This window comes from Solea senegalensis, linkage group LG12, assembly GCF_019176455.1.
Source record: "Solea senegalensis isolate Sse05_10M linkage group LG12, IFAPA_SoseM_1, whole genome shotgun sequence".
Classification (NCBI taxonomy): Eukaryota; Metazoa; Chordata; class Actinopteri; order Pleuronectiformes; family Soleidae; genus Solea; species Solea senegalensis.
This window is the reverse complement of record NC_058032.1, coordinates 99961-122002: the sequence shown is the minus strand read 5'-3', so window position 1 is coordinate 122002 and position 22042 is coordinate 99961. Positions and strand designations below refer to the sequence as shown.

General features: G+C 41.3%; 2 protein-coding genes across 4 annotated transcripts; one reads left to right on the top strand and one right to left on the bottom strand.

Moving 5' to 3' along the window:
- The first annotated feature begins 537 nt into the window (after window positions 1-537).
- Window positions 538-2648, top strand: LOC122778925 (short coiled-coil protein B-like). Of its 2 annotated transcripts, none has more exons than XM_044041088.1 (4): window positions 538-803; window positions 1013-1080; window positions 1442-1522; window positions 1748-2648. In XM_044041088.1, exons 2-4 carry the CDS (start codon window positions 1065-1067, stop codon window positions 1888-1890), a joined length of 240 nt encoding a protein of 79 aa, XP_043897023.1. In that variant the 5' UTR covers window positions 538-803; window positions 1013-1064; the 3' UTR covers window positions 1891-2648. The 2 variants fall into 2 exon arrangements, with proteins under 2 accessions (XP_043897023.1, XP_043897022.1); XM_044041087.1 differs by having other exon boundaries at window positions 539-654.
- An 86-nt stretch (window positions 2649-2734) lies between these two features.
- zgc:154054 (Alpha-1,3-mannosyl-glycoprotein 4-beta-N-acetylglucosaminyltransferase B-like) lies at window positions 2735-21141 on the bottom strand. Of its 2 annotated transcripts, none has more exons than XR_006361478.1 (15): window positions 20918-21141; window positions 20237-20353; window positions 19332-19478; window positions 17672-17805; window positions 14232-14278; window positions 14042-14155; window positions 13601-13676; window positions 12383-12497; window positions 11869-11999; window positions 9064-9171; window positions 7441-7588; window positions 6909-6987; window positions 4556-4598; window positions 3981-4093; window positions 2735-2994 (listed from the first exon to the last, which is right to left on the bottom strand). XR_006361478.1 is itself a non-coding variant. In XM_044041080.1 (15 exons), the coding sequence occupies exons 1-15, from the start codon at window positions 21000-21002 to the stop codon at window positions 2977-2979; spliced, it is 1521 nt and encodes a 506-aa protein (XP_043897015.1). In that variant the 5' UTR covers window positions 21003-21137; the 3' UTR covers window positions 2735-2976. The 2 variants fall into 2 exon arrangements, 1 of the variants encoding a protein (XP_043897015.1); XM_044041080.1 differs by having other exon boundaries at window positions 7395-7588; window positions 20918-21137.
- Window positions 21142-22042: the final 901 nt, after the last annotated feature.

Genomic DNA, 22042 nt, shown 5'->3' with positions numbered 1-22042 from the left:
CCGGTATCAAACTAGCGCTGATTCTCAGTCGACTCCCAGCTTTCACCGTAAGTTCGACTGCACGGGCGCACTTAAAATACGAATGACGGCTCACTTGACCACGCGAAGACGAACGACGGCTCACTTGACCGCAGTACATAAATGTACTGACATGTAGTCATGATGATGACATGATGTCACAAAAATAAATTTTTTTGACATGAATACAGAGACAAAATAGGATAAAATCATAATGACGTAAAGATAAAGACAAAAAGTAATATAATTATCATCACCTCGTCATTTATGCGTTTTATGTCGTAAGTCTGCCTTTTTAACCACGCTCATAAACTACAATTAAACAATATTATGATGGCGACCCAGCAGGGGGCGCTAATGGCTGATACTCTGCTTTATAAAACACCACAAAAGAAGATGGTGCCCAGGACATTGTGATGCATACTCCACACCAGATGGTGGCGATAATGCACCAAATCGTTGTTTGCCAACCGCCATAACACCTCAGAAAAGAAGAAGAAGATGGTGCCTGCAGTCTTACAGCGCCTCCCGGCGGCTGTGTGGTGTACTGCGCTGGCTGTGGTGGACACAGAGCTGAACTTTGTGACGCTGTTCTACGTCTCAGCGCAGCCGCCGCTGCTGTTTCCACGTCGTGAGGTTCGTGTCTTTAATCCCTGAGTCTGTTCTTCTGCTGTTTAATGTGCAGAAATCCGTGTTAGCCTGCTAGCCGCCCGGTGTTAGCAGCAGCCCGGTGTTAGCGGCAGTCCGGTGAGGAGCGGGAGGAGGAGCAGAAGCAGAAGGCCCGGGTCCGTCTTTTTATCTTCCTTCACCTGCTTTAATAACAAGCTGTGTGTGTGTGTGTGTACACGTACGTACGTACGTACATCATAAACGTGATAAAACATGTTAATTGTGAAGACATCAGCATTTGGCTCCAGAGCACTTCAGTAGTCAATGCAGGGTTGCCAGGTCTGTGTTAGATGATTTATGCTTAAACGCTGACTTTGTCTTTCAGGGTCCGCAGAGTCGCAGCCCTGCATTCCAAAAGAGAAGAAGAATATCTCACCATGAGCTCAGACGATGGTGAGAACACACACGCACGCACACACGCACGCACAAAAACACACACACACACACACACATGTTCGACATTCATGACTTGCGGGGACATTGCATTGACTTACATTCATTTCTTGGAGACTTACTCTAACCTTAACCACAATTACTACTGGCCTAATCATAATCCTAACCCTAACCCTAACCTAACCTTAAAACATATCTTCACCTTAAAATGTAGTAATTTACGTTATGGGGACTTGCTTTTTGTCCCCACAAGGAGGACAAGTCCCCATAATGTGACTGTGTAAACAGGTTTAGGTCCCCACAACATTAGTAATACCTGGACACACACACACACACAGTGACTCAGTGTCTGATGTTGCAGGTGACTTGGAGAACCAGGCTGAGTTGGAGGAGAAGACCAAGCTCATCAGTCAGGTGTTAGAACTTCAGCACACTTTAGAGGGTAACACACACACACACACACACACACACAGATGACTTTGTTTGATTGTGTACAATTTTCAGCTGTGTTCACGTGTGTTGTGAAAGTGTAGTTTTAGTTGGACTAAAATGAACGTGATTTACTTGTTTCTAATGTCATGTAAACATATGCAGTGGAAGCAGAATGAATCATCAGGACTGCGATTATTGAGTGGGTTTGTCTTCACTCCTGTGTCTGTGTGCTCAGACCTGTCTGCTCGAGTGGACGGCGTCAAAGAGGAGAACCTGAAGCTGAAGTCAGAGAACCAGGTTCTGGGTCAGTACATTGAGAACCTGATGTCTGCCTCCAGTGTCTTCCAGACGACCGAAACCAAGAGCAAGCGCAAGTGAAATCCATCAGAACATGGCAGCCTCTATAAGTGGACTTGAATACCAACATTACTCACGTTATACATGTTCTGACTCAGCTGGAGTCACTGTGTCATTACCTTAATCCAAACACTAGGGAGCAGTGTTGTGTCAAACCAGAATGCAGGTGAACTAAATGGAAATCCACAACTGGAGCCTTAATTAATGCAGCTCAGCCAACATGTGCGGCACAGGGTTTTTATAAAGACGATACTCCAGAATGCTCTCATATGTTTCATTTTTGTGAGCAGCAGCAGCTCCTGTCTTGACCTCACTGAGAGCGCCACCACGATGTGGACGCTGCTTAAAGGACTCAACATTAAGTTAAACATGATTAAAAAAACATTGATCATTTGTAGCATGTTGATCATAAACTTTAGTACAAAACCTATTAAAATCCAGACGAGTCCATTCTAACGGCTAATTCTGTTTTTTTGTGCAGACTTAATCTCCTCAGATTCAGTTTAAAGAAACTGAACATAAACAGTTCAGTGTTTACAGGGACAACGTTGTTTGTGTGTAGTTTTATATTTTTACATTTAATCATACATCATACATAAATGATTTAATATTTTTAGTCATTTCAGCACAACGTCACTTTCTGTTGTGAATAAGTTCACAAACAAGAACTTTGTGTATTTATTTACCCTTTTAAATAATCACTGATTAACATGTGTTTAAAGTGTAAATGTTGCATTTTTATTTGAAATGATTTGAGGTGAATAAAGTGATCTTTTTGATGATGTGTGTTTGTCCATGCTGTTTGATGATCACACTGTTAACCAGTTAAACCAGTGTGGGTTAGTTACGAGACCAAGTGAATGTGTACAGTTAACATGGGTGGACATTTATTAGGTGATCATTTTTAAAAAATAAAAACATCGGTGTATAAATAAATGATGAGTGCAGCATCTCAGTGCTCACTTCCCTTTCTTCATGTTTAAAGTGACAGTATGTGACTTTAGCTCAGCTCAGATCACAGAGAGCGTCTGCAGTGACAGTCTGTGACCAGCAGGGGCGCAGTTTGTTCAGCTGTTGGTGCTCACGTCCTCCGTCTGAGGTCAGAGGTCACACTTTAATGTATATCTGACAAAGAGGAGGGAAAATCAGAGTTAGACGAGCACACACACACACACTATATAATAATAGTGTCTAATTGTGAACTGTAACTCAGACTAGTTTCACTCAAAGACAGAATGATGTTACACAAGTCACCATGGCAACAGCAAAAAAAAAAACAAAACACAAAAATCTCACCTAGAGGCAGAAACCTGACGAAATTACTGCTGGAGCCAATCCATATCATATCATATTATATATATCATGTCATATCTTATCATATTATGTTATATATTATGTCATTATATTATATATTATGTCATATCTTATCATATTATATTATATATTATGTCATATATTATATCATATTGTATATTATGTCATATCATATATTATATATTATATTATATTATATTATATTATATCATATCATATTATATTATATTATATTATATTATATCATATCATATTATATTATATATTATGTCATATCATATCATATTATATTATATTATATTATATTATATTATATTATATTATATTATATTATGTCATATCATATCATGTCATATCATATCATATCATATTACAATGACACGTTAAATGCTGTTATACTGACAAACTGATAGACTTGAATGTTTCAGGCATGTTCATGTTCAACTCATCCTCAGCTATTAGTGTTTTAAATGTTTTAGTTTTGCTCCCTCACTGTCGTCATCATCATCATCAGAGTCTATGTTAAACACAGAGGAACAACTTCCCCTGGTCTCATGTCTGTTACACCACAGTGGAATGAAGAGATCCAGGATATGAGAGAGAGTAGAATCTGAGTTCACCCTGACTCAGACCAGGAGGTGTAGCTTGGTCCAGGTCCAGGACTAATTTATCCTGGTGAAGGAGCGATCACAGAATACTGCTCTGTATTCTTCTATACTATAAACTGGTTTGTCTACATTGCACAGAATAAATCGCCATGGTAACATATGCCAGGATCACAGTGTCAGTGTACATACCTCACTCATCACAGTCCATACATCAGAGTTTGAGTGAACAACGAGACGCAGAGCTGACACTGGCTGCAGCGTGTCCTCGATCGTTCCCGCGGCAACGCCGTCCACAAACTCACCTGAGACACAAACACGTTAACAACACAATGAATCATTGTTAAGCAAAGTTATTTCCTGTAACTATAAACATCGTCACTGACCGGGGGCCTGGTCAGAAAGCAGGCTCAACAAACTCTGAGTTAAAACCTTAACTCTAGGTTGACCAACTCTGAGCTGTCAAACTCTGAGTTTCAGAACAGCTGATCAGCATTAGTTCAGTTCACTCTGAGTTAAGTGTGTGCATTGGGAATGAAAAAAGCTCTGATACTATGATTCACCATGGCAACAGGTAAACAAAGAGCACAGCCTCCATTTCAATCCAGTATGGCAGAAATATGAGCACATGTCATGGCATGGCATGACATATGCCGTGCCAGTAGAGGCGAGTAGAGCCGGTGGAAATACGCCACACGTCCTCGCTCTGAGGTACATGCAAGCGTCCGTCCCACAGTGTGTGTGTGTGTGTGTGTGTGCGCTCGTACCAACACGTGTGTAGCGCTCAGACTCTTCGTCTTGTGTTGATCCCTGAAGGAAGAAAACAGCACAAGCTCTGATCAACCATTATTAGTCATTTACTATATTTAGTGTGATTCATCAGCACGTTAATAATAATGACAATAATAATAATAATAATAATAATAATGAATTAAATAAGTATTATGTGGTTGATTCCCATTCACATCAAACAGAATGACACTGTTAAATACACACTGTTACAATGACACTGTTACAATGACACTGTTATAATGACAGTGTTACAATGACAGTGTTACAATGACACTGTTATAATGACAGTGTTACAATGACAGTGTTACAATGACACAATGACACAGTGTTACAATGACACAATGACACTGTTATAATGACAGTGTTACAATGACAGTGTTACAATGACACTGTTATAATGACAGTGTTACAATGACAGTGTTACAATGACACTGTTACAATGAATGACACAATGAATGACAGTGTTACAATGACACTGTTATTGTTAATGTGACACTGTTTACAATGACGCTGTTATAATGACAGTGTTACAATGACACTGTTATAATGGCAGTGTTATAATGACACTGTTACAATGACAGTGTTATAATGACAGTGTTACAATGACACTGTTATAATGACAGTGTTACAATGACACTGTTACAATGACAGTGTTATAATGACAGTGTTACAATGACACTGTTATAATGACAGTGTTATAATGACATTGTTATAATGACGCTGTTATAATGACAGTGTTATAATGACATTGTTATAATGACACTGTTATAATGACACGATCATGACCACAGCAGAAACAACAGGTGTTTGTTCTTTATGACTGTTGGCATTTTTAAAAAACTGTAAAAACTATTTTCAAAAAACTGTAAAAACTAAAGGAACTCGTAAAGAATATCAAAGCCACAATGATCGTGCTATGTAGACAAGGCAAGTGGACATAATACAGCAGTGTTTACAACACACAGACGCGCGCACACACACAGACTGTTATCAGTTAAACCTTGAACCAGTGTTGACAACAGAGTAAAGAAAAAAAATATACTTTGTTAACTTTACAACACATGACTGTGTTTAAACAGAATGTGTAATACAGTGTATTTTTCCTTTTTTCAGCACAACCTCGAGACAATGTGTGAAAAAAGACTCATTTTCACCAACTATATAAACACACCTGAGCAAAAACTACACTAAATGTTTTAAATCAGATTGAATGTGTGAAATGTGTAAATAAGTCACAGTTCAAAGTTCACTTGCCTCGTTTTTATGAACAAAAACAAAAGAAAATAAACTATTATTGCTAATAATGGGATATAAAATAATCATAACTTTGACTCAACAACTATATGTGACCTATACACACACACACACCCAGGATATGTCCATATAAGGAGTTGTGTATTATTCCCACAGTAAATTACCATGGGTGAACCTGTGGCACAGATTGGTGCCTCGTGAGCACTGAGGGTTAAACTAGCAGAAATCTAAAGAGATAACTTTAGATTACTCCAGCTCAATGACTTACTGGAAGAAAAAACAGAAGCACAATCATTCATTTTAGTTTTAGAGTTTGATCATATTTTCAACTACTGTCATTCACACGTTCCTCAGTGTAGTCAACAAAGAACAAGTCCCTCATGTGCTGAGCAGGTCAACACTGTCCACAGAGGACACTACAGCCATCACTGTCCACAGAGGACACTACAGCCATCACTGTCCACAGAGGACACTACAGCCATCACTGTCCACAGATAAAACCACTGTTTGAGATCAAAGGAGCAGCTCTTAAAGAAGAAGAAGAAGAAAGGTTAGACTGATAGGATTTCTGGGTTGAATTACTAGATGAATGAAACTCTCTATATTTAGTGTTTCTTTGTTTAAATCATTGTCTGTGTAAATTGATGCTTGTATTGTGTGGTGACTTTTTTAGAAGAGTTTACAAAGTCAGTAAGTTTATATGCGTTACTACCAAATATGGCACATGCATTGTTTGATTGGTGACTTTTTAGTTTGTATCCACAGTGTAACATGTACTACACTTTTATGGAAACAATAAGCAAAAAAGTGGTTAAAGGGTTAAGACACTGATCTCTGATCTTACATTCATTTACTTATACACAAAGACTCATCTATAGTCTTAACCATAACTATGCACAATTCAAATCTTTGCTCTAAACTTAAACCAGGTTCTAAGAAATAAGGTTCTGCCTCATTAGGACCAGGTTTTGGTCTCCCTGAGGACGACTGGTCCTGACAAGGTCAGTGTTTATGACAGAAAAAGTACTGAAGACACACAGACAGATGAACACCAGAACCAGAACAGTTACTCACGTTGCTGGGCAACACTTCCACTGTGGTGTTATTCATTTTATCTCCAAAGTTCTCAGTGTTTCCACTGCGAAACAGGAACCTGCAGAGAAATGCGTGCACAGCCAGGGAAATCATTCTGTTTAGAACATGAGCTGGATCAGACTAGTTCATTCAACTGTCAAAAAACACATGACTAATTATTTCATAACGGAACAAGAAAATGTGTCACAATGTTAAATCAGACGCCTGAATGTTTTCTGTTTTCTTCTCACAATGAGACGTGTAAATAAATGAGTGCTGGCTACAGTGAACTGTGACGACACGAGTCGTGTGTTCACGTGTGTTCACGTGTGTGTAACGGAGCGCGTTGTCATCAAACTGCAAGGTGATATGAAGGAAATGGTTGGAAAAGTGTCACAGTGTTAATTAAAGGTAGAGTGGAGTGATGGTCGAGGATATCAGGATCTTAAAATAAAGGATTAGTGAGGAAGAAAATGTAAAACTAACCCAGTTATGTGGATTGGTTGAGGGAACTGGATAATGATGTAATCACCCTTGACTGGAGTTAAAGCCCAGAAGAAGTCCTCTCCTCTGTAAGCTCTCTGCAGACTGTGCTGCTGGTAGTGCTGCAGGCTGCTGTTCAGTGCTGCAGGCGGGTTAATGTGAGGAAAGTAAAGAGTCTGCTTCCCAAAGTCCTTATCCTGACACACACACACACACACACACACAGGTAATGGCAGAGTGAATGGTCTGGTGTTGTGAAGGACTTTGTTTACATTCTAATCAACATTCAAACTTATTCTGTTAGTCTAGTGACAGCAGGTCCTGACGTTGGTATTTACAAATGAATACAATCGATATGAACAGTGGACAGACAGAGGGTGCAGGGGAGGGGCTAAGGTAAGTGCTAGGACAGAATAGCTTCATGAAGACAGACAGGGACGTCCCTGTTCTGTAGGTCACATGAAAAGAGTGTTGGCACCACCACACAACAAGTAGATGAGGGCTAACACGAGCATTTAGCCATCAGTGATTTCAATCTTCTGATGCCTTGTCCACATTAGGCCACATTATCTCATGGACTTTGTCCCACTTGAGGTGTTGGTGATGATGAGTGTGTTGATAAGGGAGTCATGTGGGGTGATGGGGAAGGTGGGACAGGATTCCCCCCATGGACAATCAAAGACACGAGGAGGATCCACGGCCTTGATCCTATTTGTGGATCAGGATTTATTGTCTTCAGCTCTGATCAGCAGTGATGTTCACACGCCACTGAGCTGAATGTGGTCATTACTGAGTAAGGACTCGCTGCCAATCGCGTGGTTTCGTCGTCTAGTTCACTCTGAATGTCATTTACAAATGTTGCTTATACAGAGCTTCTGAAGGTGGGACGGCACCGGTGCTGGTTTCAAGCAGAGCTCAAACAATAGATCACAGAACCGAACAGACTGAACATATCGGATCCTTGCAGAGTATTACATTACATTACATTACATTACATGTCATTTAGCAGACGCTTTTATCCAAAGCGGCTTACAAGGGAATTGAGTACAACATGCCAGGGATGGAGTTGAACTTGCGACCATGACGTCTTTCGCACACAGGGTACTGGTCTTAACCACTGAGCCACTCCACAGTGTTTGTTGTGTGCCTAACAGGTGTGTTGTTGTGTTATTTCCATCTGATCATCAGCAGCTTGTAGAGCCTGACACTTCCTCCTCATGGAGCCAGAATGTTCCACTTTCTCTCAGTGGAAACACTTGGCTGCAAATTCTCCTGCACTCCTCTTTTTCAGACCACGTATAACAAGCTATAGATAATTAGTGTCTGTGATGACACTGAAGTTGACCCATAGATTCACAGTAACAAGCACTTACCACGACAGAGTTCAACCAACTCTGTCGTGGTCAACTTCTGAGCAAGTGTTTCTAAGTTGATGGTGAAGTCTGCTGTTGTCGGGCAGACTTTACAAAAAACACCCACAACAGGGAGAGGTGTCTGAGAGTGTTCCTTCAGAGATTGTCATCTGTGCTGAAATATTTGCATAGCATCATTTGAATGGCTGCTGCTCTTTCAATGTCACCAGTTCAAATAGATCAAAAATCAGCAGCAGCTACAGACATCAACTGAAAAGTCATCCAGAGATCAGACACCTATGTGCAGGTCTGACGAGTACCTTCAGGGGCTGCAGTTTGCCAGGGAGTGACGAGTGAAGACCCACATGCTGGAAGAGCGATGGCTTGTACCTCTGCTTGAGCGACGCCTTCTGTGTAGCACAGTGTTTCTGCATCACACAACAGACACACATGCAGGTCACTACAGCGTTAATGACACTGTTGTAGCAACACACAACTGACTCGATTACCAGGAGAGCATTGATGTTTGTTTTAGTTCCAAAGTGAAAATGAATTCTAAAGATGAGACTTGAGAACTGGTCCACGCAGATCACTAATAAAACTGTGTTATTGTTCCAAAGGTGTGTATAATCTTTGTCTTATTTGTAACTGATCAAACCTGCGACTAAAACTCGTACTGAGTGATCCAATCACAGGTGGCCCACTTAAGAACCATGGTTCACGCCTCACTTTGCATCTCCTGTTACCTCCTGTAAACTGAATCACATGAACTTGTTGTGAACTCATGTGACTGTCGAGACTGTGTGTGTGTGTGTGTGTGTGTGTGTCTGTTTATTAGCAAGTGTATCAGTGCACGCAGCTCTACTACAACATAATACTTAATAATAATGTGTGATCTAAAGATGAATTCAGCCGTGACCTTAGCTCCACATGTGTTCACATGTGAATGACGGGTCTGAAACTGTCAGTCTTAAAGACAGGAGCCATGCACATTTCAAAGAAGACAAGCCTGTTTCTGAAAATGAGGAAATGGTGAAGTCCCTGCTTTCCTGTAGCAGCGACAGTTGGATGTTGATACAAACAATACAGACAAGTGCCGATGACTCATATTAAAGAACACGGATGTCTTACTAAAACACTGGTGTACAGCAGGAAGTAAAGCTCTGCACTGAACAAAAAGCTCACTCACACCTGGTGTTCAAATGTGTCCCGGTCAAATTAGACAGTTGTACGAGTTACAGTTCAAAACAGTTGTAAGGAAGAAGAGTTCAAATGTGGTCGGTGTCAAAGACGATGTTGACGGTTAGTTACAGTTCAAATGTGTCCCGGTCACATAAGACAGTTGTACGAGTTACAGTTCAAATGTGTCCCGGTCACATTAGACAGTTGTAAGGTGCGGATTCAAATTATTCCGTTACTGTTGTAAAGTTACAGTTCAAATGTGTCCCGGTCACACATTATGCAGTTACAGTTCAAATGTGTCCCGGTCACATACCGAACCAGTTAATACGAGTTACAGTTCAAATGTGTCGGTCACATTAGACGGTTATGCAGTTACAGTTCAAATGTGTCGGTCACATAAGACGGTTGTCGCAGTTACAGTTCAAATGTGTCCGGTCGCATAAGACGGTTAATGCTGAGTTACAGTTCAAATGTGTCGGTCACATTCGGTTATGCGAGTTACAGTTCAAAATGTGTCGGTCACATAAGATTCAGTTGTCACAGTTGCAGTTCAAATCACATAAGACAGTTGTACGAGTTACAGTTCAAATGTTCCGGTCACATAAGACAGTTGTACGTTCAAGTTACAGTTCAAATGTGTCCCGGTCACATTGTACGAAAACGGTTGTCACGAGTTACAGTTCCCAAATGTGTCCCGGTCACATAAGACACCAGTTGTGCGGTACAGTTCAAATGTGTCCCGGTCGCATCACAAGACGGTTAAGACAAAGTTACAGTTCAAAATGTGTCGGTACAGTTGTCGCGAGGTTACAGTTCAAATGGCAATCGATGCATAAGACAGTTAATACAAGTTACAGTTCAAATAATGTCCCGGTCACATTAGACAGTCGCAGCTACAGTTCAAATGTGTCCCGTCACATTAGACAGTTGGGTACGAAAGTTACAGTTCAAATAATGTCCCGGTCACATTGGTTACAGCTGTTCAAATTACAGTTCAAAGTTCGTACGTGTCGGTCATAAGACAGTTGTCACCGAGTTACAGTTCAAATGTGTCCCGTCACATTAGACAGTGTAATGAAAGTTACAGTTCAAATGTGTCGGTCATAAGACAGTTGTACGTTCAAAAGCCACATTAGACAGTTCAAATGTGTCCGGTCACCAAGACGGTTGTGCGAGTTGCAGTTCAAATGTGTCCCGGTCACATTAGACAGTTGTACGAAGTTACAGTTCAAATGTGTCGGTCATTAGACGGTTATGCGCGGGATTTTTCCAGTTTCAAGTATTGGTCGGTCATTGAGACAGTTGTAACGAAGTTTAGTTCAAAATAAAAACTCCGTCACATTAGACAGTTGTCACATTAGAAGCTACAGTTCAAAATGTGTGTAAGACCCAGTTCAAGTATTGTCGATCACATTAGACAGTTGTACGAAGTTACGGTTATGCGGTTACAGTTCAAATGTGTCCCGGTCGCATAAGACCTTGGTTATGCAGTTGGTTCAAATAATGTCGGTATAAGACAGTTAATGAAGTTACAGTTCAAATGTGTCCGGTCATAGTTAAGACAGTTGACAGTTATGCGAGTTACAGTTCAAATTGTCCCGGTCACATAAGACAGTTGGACAGTTGCGAGAAAGTTGGCAGTCCGGTCACATAGAAATGTGTCCCGGCCACATAAGACAGTTGGACAGTTATGAAAGTTACAGTTCAAATGTGTCCCGGTCACATAAGACAGTTGGACAGTTGTACGAGTTACAGTTCAAATGTGTCCCGGTCACATTAGACAGTTGTACGAGTTACAGTTCAAATGCTTCAAATGACAGCTATTATAATAATATTATCTGCTGCTGGAGCACCTTTATAACACCATGTATCGATTCAACACTTAATATCATTATTATTATTGTTATTACTACATTTACATGTGTTTAACAGTGCTGACTCACCGCGTCTTTCTCTGGGTTGCAAACCTTCACCCACAGAATGTGATCCAGCAGCCAGTCAATAGGTTTGTCTCTATGGAACATCAGGAAAAAGTCTGTAATCATGGCGAGGTCGCGAGTCCGAAACATCTTCCCTGACACACAAACACAGAGAGAGAGCTTTGTGAAGATCTGATAGAAACATGTAAATATACACAGTAACGCCAACGCTCGCATCTCTAGATGTGTCTCAGGACAGGATCTGATTACAATCCTTGATTATCTGACACTGAATACCTTTCAACAGTTAAATATGTTATATTTAATTCATTGTATTGATGATGGGAGAGCCTGGATTCTGACATGACCACTTCTTTTTCACAGACTGAACCCATTGAATCTTGACATTCTCAGACATTCTCATTCTGGACGAGACCAACTGAAGCAACCTCAGGTCAAAACACTGAACCCAGAGGCTCGAACCACGAGCATGTGACACACAAACACACACAAGACACACAAACAAACACAAACACACCTATGAATCCAAGCTGGGAGAACTCGAGGTAGATCCATGGCTTTGATGCCTCCTGGTCGGCAAAGGTCTTCATGGCGTCGTAGTAACCTTCCTTAGCAACGACATCATCCTCCAACTAAAACGCACAAAAACATCTTCATCAAAATGTCAATGATCTCTATTATAAATCTTTTCAAACTAAATAGTCTGCACAGCGATTAGCGGCCACACAGGTGTGAGGACACGGTAAACTCACCAGCCACAACAATAACACAGGTGCCATGTTTGCAACATTCTGTAATATCATCTAAAGCTTCAGATAAGGAAACATTCTCACTCATCTGACGACAGAGATGTTACATACTACAGCTTTAAACATCACAAAAGCAAAACACAGGGAACATGGATGAAGCCAGGAAACTATACAGTGTCTATGTCAACTCAGAAAACAACGCAATAAATCCTATGACGATGAAGCAGTAACTCTAATGATCACATACACAGGGACGTATAAAGTAGCGCTGCAGGAACAATGCTGTGAACGTCGGATCCACTCAAACTGAACGTGCTGGTTACACCTTCAACATCAGTGTGTGTGCTCTGTGAATGTGTGTTTGGTGTGTTCAAATCAAGTTACAGTTACAGCAATAAAACCAGTTAGGTAACACAAGAGAACGTTTACCTTTGGATCCACTGCTTTTAAATATTACCATGTTACATGTGAGTGTCTGATCCTGTATAAACAGAACCTCTCTGGCAGAGGTGATAAATCCAGCTATGCAAAAGATTCATGCTCTTTTTCTTTTCACAAAATATCATACCTGGTTAAATAAATCTGACTTATTTCCTTGGGTTAGTGAATAACAAGAGGGAAGCACGGTGATGGGATGGTTGTTAAGGGAACAAAAGTTGTATTTTAAGGCTCCTAGATCGCTGGTTCACACTCACTGTAGAGAAAAAAACTGGAAATATCTCCATTAAACAAAATTACATTCAATAAAGAACCATTAATTGCCTTGTCTTAAAATGCCAGGCCTTTGTTTAAAACCTAACCAGGATGTTAAAAATGTACGAGTACAAACCTTTGAGTATGTTTTGTGTTTGAGCTGAAAAGAAAAGTGGGTTCGAGCTTCAGTCCCTCTTTAATCTAGGAGTGATAAAACTGATCCAGTGCAGTGATCCGCTGCTGCTCGTTCTCAAATAACTATGCAGGATTCAAATATGGGATCTATGTGTTACCTGAACATAATAGGTTCCTTTGTCCTTAGCGTACAGCATGAGGAAGCTGAAGTCCAGATTCTGCTTTGTTCTCCATCTATGAACAGAAAGGTGCACACAAAGACAAGAGGTCAAACAATTATTATGCTAATTTAAATTCAAAACAGCCACCAACAGCATCTCATCACACATCATTTACATCCTTTACATCAACATCTGCAAACACATGAGCCTCAACTCCACCTAACTGTAGAGGTTAGTAGTAGTAGATGCCATGGTGGAGCGGTGGGTTCACTTTAAATCTTTGTGAACTTTTGAGAGTATTTGTTGTTTTTCAGTATCCAAAAGTTGAAAGTTATGGATACTGATCCGTGTTCATGTAACTAACTACGTTTAAACAAAGTAAATGACTCATTGAAGCAGAGTAGTTTGCATAACCAACATAGAAAACAGTAAAAGTACTTGACTCTTTCTTTGGAGTCTCCTAAGGTTTCTGTGAGGTTGCTGAAGTCAGGATAGTAAAACTGTGAAGGCGAGACGACCTCCAGTAAACCCGACTGCACGTCTGTGGGGAAACTACACATAAACACAGAGTTAAACACTTCAAATGCTGCATTCACGTCATGTATGAAAGTAATAACACCTTACTTACTTTTTGCTGACGGCCTGTGCTATGCTGTTCACATAGTCAGAGTCCACCTGATTACACAGGGAGGGGAACAAAGGAATGGAAGTAAAGGTTTTCCAGTGTTTTTCCTTCTGTTTAATCATCACCTGTGATGTATTAGTTTGACCTGTTACCTATTAACAGCTTTCAAGCCGACTTATTTGATAACTGCTTTCCTGTTTACTGGACTGCTGTTACTGTGCCTCGAGTTTAAACTAATAAAACCAGTTAGCGCTTATTGTCCTTATATCATGACGACACAGACCGGCCCAGATGGAGGCAGATGGTCAGTGCGTAAGGACCCCAGCTCGCCACAGCTCGCCATGGTTTAGATTGTGAGACAGATTGGAGAACGTGTAGTGGTTTTATTTAATGTTGAGCTACAGTCAGTCGTCCTCTAACATCCATGTCAACGACATCAACAACAAGACAGTGTGGCAGCATTTTACAAAAATAAATGGCGGGAAAAAAATGGAATGCAAAGTTTGCCAGCAACAGTTTTAGATAAAGATGTCACAGACAAACATGGTATATAACATGAAACAGTAAGCTAACTTGTCTGCGTTATGTTACTACGTCTGTTTTGAACATATTAAAGTGGACATATTATACCCTATTTCCCCCATTAAAATAGTTCCCTGGTGTCCTAATGAACATGTCAGTGACATGCTTTGGTCAAAATACCATAAGGATGAAGAATCATAGTAGTTCAATAACCCTGCTAAACCCGCCCCTTTCAGAACGCTCGGTTTTCGTGCATGGTCCCTTTATATGCAAATGAGACACAGGCAAACACACACCCACTTCTTCCAGGGGGTTTCTGATTTGTCTTCTTTACAGCGCTTTACAGCTCTATTAGTCTCCCCCTCCCTCCACTAGCTCTCTGACAATATCAACATGTCAGCGAGAGTGCCGTCACAGGAAGAGACGTCCTACATAAGGATCGAGCCAAACACTGTCCAACTGTAAATCAGTTAAAAACACTTAGGAACAGAAGCTCAGCGGTGACACAGAGAGTGCAGCACCGCTGATCGCCATCGCTGTATCAGACCGGAGACTGTGCTCCGGAGACCTCACCACCGCTGACCAGCTCCGGTGCTCCGGCGAGCTGGCGATCACCGTGTAACGCGCCACCGCTGATCGCCAGCGGCGTGCTGAATAAACTGTATGTTGCTGTATCAGACCGGAGACTGTGCTCCGGAGACCTCACCACCGCTGACCACCTCCGGTGCTCCGGCGAGCTGGCGATCACCGTGTAACACGCCACCGCTGTATCAGACAGTCTCCGGTCTGATACAGCGGCAGTTTAGGCTATCGGTGACACAGAGAGTGCAGCACCGCTGATCATTTACATTTACATTTACATGTCATTTAGCAGACGCTTTTATCCAAAGCGACTTACAATGGAATCAAGTACAATTAGCCAGGGGTGGAATCGAACTTGCGACCATGATGTCTTTGGTACACAAGGTAGGGTCTTAACCACTGAGCCACTCCACCCCCTGATCGTCAGCGGCGAGCTGCATAAACAGCTGCTTTATGTGATTGTATCAGACTGAGTCTGTGCTCCGGTCATGGAGGACGTACTGAACAAATATGTTTAATTAGGACGTGTCAGAATGGTCAGTTATGACCTCTATGTGATCTTTTCTTAACAATTTGTGTGTTTGTACGTCGGTGAAATACGTCCCCTGACTAAATACGGCAACCGCTGGCCGCAGTCTGATGTGAAGTGGTGCAAACACACAAACACATGTTTGCTGACTTTGTCCGGCACATTAGCTTCATATATAAAATCCTCTGTAAAACACTGTGCTCCACTGTGCAGCCACCAACAGCACACTTGTCCCGCCGCGTTGACATAATACCGCTCTTCCTCCCTCGCCTGCACTCTCGCAGGGACAAGGTGGAGCTAAGGTGGAGCTTGCGAAGTAAACGTACTGGTGGGGCGGTAACATTCGCGGTGAAATGCGCATGCTGACGTCATAAGCGCAGTGAATTCAACATCGAGCGTTTTATCGCCTATACTTACACTAAGCGGAATCACGAAAACATGACTGAGTATTGTTTTTCCACACTTTGGCGACTGGTAGGGCCTCCAGAGTCCCAAATATCAGTATTAAAATGGTTAAAAAGTTGATTTTGCATAATATGTCCCCTTTAACATATCAGAATTTGCATATTTCAATGTTTTTTTAGTTAGTTAATGGTTGATTCTTTTTAGAATCAACAGTTTTTTTGATTGTGTCTCACTTTTTTTTTGTTTGTGTCTCAGCCGCAAAGCTGAGCTCCTGTGTTCGGTGTCTCTGTGTGAGGACATGCCACATATTGTTACAGCAGCCTAAACAAAGCTGTGTTTTGAAATGTGAGCTTACTACACAAAGACAGAGGAATGTACAAGCTTTCACAGCACATCACATTCTGGGGTTTAAAATGTACACATGAAATGAAGCATATTTTCAATGAATGAAACTACAGTCGTGTTATAAGCTCGTCCTTCGAGGTCAGTATCATGTACTTCACCGTACATGAACAGAACAGGTGACATCACACGTGACCTCAAAACTTACAGGATGATAAGAGGTTAAGCGACTGTCTGTCAGAAAATGCAAAAAAAAAAAAACTCCGCGAAGGGGGGTAACACTTCCAATTTGATGAGCCATCTCCGTGACCACCACCCACAACTTTTCAGCGAGTGAAAGTAAGTCAACAAAAACTGGATTTCGGAATAGTGGGAAATGTCATGGTTTGTCTGTAAAACGTTCCTATTTTCTTAATAAAGGAAACCTAAGTTAATTGTTACTTAACGTTACTCCTGTAAAAATACATGTTATTGGGCGCTATCAGCGAAAGCGAGTAGTGTGCAGACGACACGTACCGTAGCAGAGCAAAATGTGTTTGTTTCTGTGTATTTTATTTTATTTTCATGCTGTGTACGACCGCTGCTACTTCATTATTATCCAACACAGAGTGAGGACCTGTGTGTGTGCGCGTGTCAGTCAGATGATAATTAATAATAATCATCATATAATATAAAATATATTTTTTTAAATAAAATTTAAAAAGTTTCAGTGTGTGTGTTCAGTACTTTTTGAACATTTTGAACACATCTAACAATACCGTGATAATATTGATAACCGTGATAATTTTGGTCACAATAACCGTGATATGAAATCTTCATATCGTTACATCTCTAGTCCATGTGCACATACAGCGCTGCACTGTACAACCACAGCTAACACTTTCCTTTCCTAAGTCGTGTGACACAATAAGCATGTGTGGTGAGTGAATTCAATGGCATCTCAATCTGGATTGAGTCCAAATAGTGAAGCGTAAACGCTCATTAAAACCTGTCCAACTAGATCATTGCATGTTTGTGATCTGTCATTACAAACAGTGTGTGTGTGTGTGTGTGCGTGCATTACCTCGGCCACAAACACAATAATGAGGAGATCTTGACGTTGAGAGGGAGACAGGTTGAAGAGCAGAGATTGGAGTGTGCTGACCAGGTAGCTCTGCTTAGTACGCTTCACTGTAGGAACGCCCAGCACCATGGACACTGAGAGTACACACACACACACACACGTTATTCTGTTGGACATCTGTCCTTGTCCCAGTACACTAGCACTAGCAGGGAATCACTTTATTGATTTGTGTGTTTGTCTCCACTACACTAGGTGGCAGTACATCACATCGGCTTCTTAGAATTGGGTGGTTTTTAGTTTAGCTTGCAGCTAGTTATTAGCATGTGTAGCGCCATTCAGGTTCATCCAAGTGTGGAGTCATTGAAATAAAATTAGATTTGAAATGTGTGAGGGAGTCAGGAGGATCTGAGGGACAGGGAGGAGGAGATCTGGGGGACAGGGAGGAGGAGATCTGCAGGGAGGAGGGGGTCCCCAGGGGACAGGGGAGGAGGGAGATCCTGAGGGACAGGGAGGAGGGAGGATCTGAGGAGTTGGGGAGGAGGGAGGATCACAGGGGGGGACAGGGAGATCTGAGAGTTGATGTAGGGAGAGCAGACAGAAGTGAGTTACAACACTCTAAGCAGGAAGTGACATTATTAACTCTCAGGACACAGAGCTTTTTTCCATGACTATGTTTAAACATACAGAGGCTATAAGAATGTGCAATATAGTGTCTTACATCCTTTTTTTAATATATAAACAGTCCTGAGTTAAAAGTACTCAAAATGTTTCAAATCGGATTGAATTTATGAAATTTGTAAAACGTCACAGTTCAAAGTTCACTTGACTCGTTTTTATGAACAAAAGCCAAAGAAAAGAAAGTTCTAATTTTGTGACTTCTGCACAATTATTGCTACTTTATATCACGACTGAAAATGTGACATAAAATGAATCATAACTTTGAGTCAACAACACAACACACACCCCCAGGATGTCCTTTAAAGGAGTTAATAAAGAGAGAGTCAAGGACGACCGAGGGGAGGGGGCGATGGAAGAGTTATCCATGGAGTTTGGATAAAGTGAATTTAGTGCCAATGAGAAGTCTTTCTGTTTTATTGCCGTTTAATTTTAGGAAGTTTGAGGTGAACCAGGATTTTATTTCAAGGAGACAGTTTGTGAGCGAGGGAGGAAGGGAGGAAGGGAGGAGGGGAGTGGAGCTGGGTGTCATGTGGATGTGGAGTTAAAGGGGGATGTTTGTACTCGCCGTGGTTGACTCTCAGTCTGAGATACATCACATGCCGGCATGTCAATTTCCTCCAAAAAATTAAACAAATGCAGGGTCCATCAGAACATAAAACTAGAACTAAAAACACTACTACACCACTAGTTCTTTAACTAGGTTAAAAATGATTTTATATCAATATAAATGTTTGGCTGTTAAACCTGAAGTCAGGCTTCAACATTGTGATTGAGTTTAGTCTGGATCTGTGCTTGTGAGGATCCAGCCCTTGGACTGAGACACAGCTTTAGTCTGACTTTAGGATAGTTTAAGTCAGACTTTAAAAGTCTGGTTTTAGTCAGACTTACACATGTAGAAGCACTGCGTGTGTAGAACCATTCAAAGACCATTATCACTTCTAATAACAAGTCATCAGGTGAATGCTGTAACGTGTGTGTTCACCTCCACGACGTCCCTGCCCCAGGACAACGTTGGGTACGAGGCTGTCTGAGTGTCGTCTGAGGTGAGGCATGTAAAAGTAAATGTTAGGCTGCAGGTGAATCTGCTGACCAGGATCACCTGTCGGCTGCTTGGTAGAGTTTAATGTTTCTGCACAAAGAAGCAAACAGAGGAGGAAGTATTAGTAAAAACTGTTTACACAGAATTAACTGGTTATATACCAATTCAGTTAAATATTATATTTAATATGTGAATGATGTGACAGTGTCACGTATTTGAGGGTTACTAAGCAACCAGAACCTGAGAGCTGCTGCGATGTCAAGCCTCACTGAACAAAATAAAAACAGTTAATAAAACAGTTTATTTATTCTTTCATAGAAGTCTGAACGAGTTTTAAAAGATCTACTGAACGATATGAAAGCGTCAGCAGTAGCAGCTGCTGGAGGCCGTGTGCAGCAAGGCCTTACATGTGTTGTGTTGTGAGTTGGACTTACTTCATACTGCTTTGTGTTATTTTTATCATCTTACCTCCTTTGTGAGGCGCAGCAGTTAGTGAGACACAGAGCAGCTGGTCTGGCACCAACAACAATGCCACGTATTAAAAAGGAGTTTTTTCCTCCTTTTCACACTTAACTTCACTGATGCATTCAGTTGTCACCATGTGATTGGCTGATGTTTGCTTTACGAGCAGTTAAACAGGTATAGCTAACAGTGGATAGCAGCTATGGTGCGTAGAGGTGGTGAGTAAATCTGACCACATGTCTAGTATCAGAAAAGAAAAGTGTTTGACAAACATATTTGCTGTCATTCTTGGCCCTCCCACCTGTCCCAGGTACATACTTGCTGACGTGGCCAACAGACACAGCACAAACCCTAACCCTACCAAGTCATGACGGTACTGTTCTCACCTGCTTTGGACAGATTCCTCAGCTGCTCGAGGATGCTGCTCAGGTTCCTGTTGACCTCCACTCCCCGCTCTTCAGCCGCCAGCAGACGCTCATACAGGGTCTGCATGACTGGTGGCACTGGAAAAAACACAATTCTCTCTGCACATGTTCTCTTACTGAGGTGAAAGCCTAGAAACCGAGCTAGAGAGAGTAATGACAGTTTCATCTTTACAGCCTAAACTTCACCTAACTGCGATTAACACTTGAATCCTAACTTTAACCAGAGCCTGGGCTTTGATCTCATTCATTATCAATGAATCTGTTGAATATTCTTTTCTTTTGGTCGATCAATATTGTTATTCATGTTGACAAACGTCCACAAACAAAAGATGATTCTGTTTGGATATTTTTTTGTTAATAAACCATGAAATAAGAAGCTGATTAATGGATTTAAAAACTAATAAATAAATAATCACAATATTTCATCGTTTTTAATTCATTTCTTTTTCTTTTAAAACTGTGTCATAATAACCAAGATATATCTGACAGACACTTCACTTTTTAAAATGCACTCCATTTGAACAGTCTAAACAGTTATAACGTCAACTTGTACAAATAAAAAGGCTCACATATTAGTTTAGTATTAATAATAAATGAATAAATGTGTGTTTGTGCCTCTCCTGACTGCGTTGGCACACTCACCTGCGTCACGGTGAACTGATTTAATCCAAGTAACCGACACGAAACACACGAAGGCCAACAGACATTTAAATCTGTGACACCTCATGTTATTTGTCAGTCCTGTGGTTCTGGTTGTGGTTCTGGAGCAAGTGCAACAGAGACGGTGGAGAGAATGGCAGCCGTGACTCCAGCTCAGGACACTCACTCATACCTGTTTTATCTGTTCCGCCTGTTGAGCCCCGGGTGTTCACCTGCGGAGACACACGCACACACGCACGCGCTACCACAACAGCGACATCTGCTGGTGAAATGGGAGAAGATCGGGGGCCGGTGCTGCGGTAACTCTGTGGATCACTGACACTACTACTCTACTACTACTACACTACACTACTACTACTACACTACGCTACTACTACTACTCTTCTTCTACTACTACACTACTCTACTACTACACCACTACTACACCACTACTACTACTACTACTACTACTACTACTACTACAACAACAACACTGCACCAGTGTAATTCCTCACTCTTTTTTAATGATGACACCGGCAATTAAGCACTGGTAAAGTTAGCACAACTGTCATGGAAGCTAGCGGAGGCATTTCCGTTTCCGCCGGCATCAATCCGCCGCAGCCATTAGTACTTGAGATTCTCGGGCGTAAGATTCTGCACCCGATAGTTTTCTTATCTTTTGCACAGCGATAACGTGCGCACAAAATACTATTTTGTGGCCACGAAATGGGTATAATGTGCGCACGAAATACTAATTAATAATATTATCATTCCTGGACACCTGGGTAAGCAAATCGAGCGTATCATTAAGACCTACATTAGCCTTAAGGTGAGTGTCTTTTCTTATTCTTAGTCAATATCTTCTTAGTTATGCCGCATTTAGGCAGTTATTTAATTAGGCCTATGTTTAGACTCTCTGCTGACGCCGACTTTCAAACCTTTTATCCACATCCTGTCACCACACGTTGTTTTGTTGTGCTAATATTTAGTCACACATCCGGGCACTTTTCAAGTGGCTAGCCTGATCTAACCTGGCTAGATCACCATGCTAAAGTTACGTTTTTGACCACAGGGTGGCAGTGTTGTTCCACCGCCAGTGTGTGTCTACTTATGAGAACGGGAGTTATA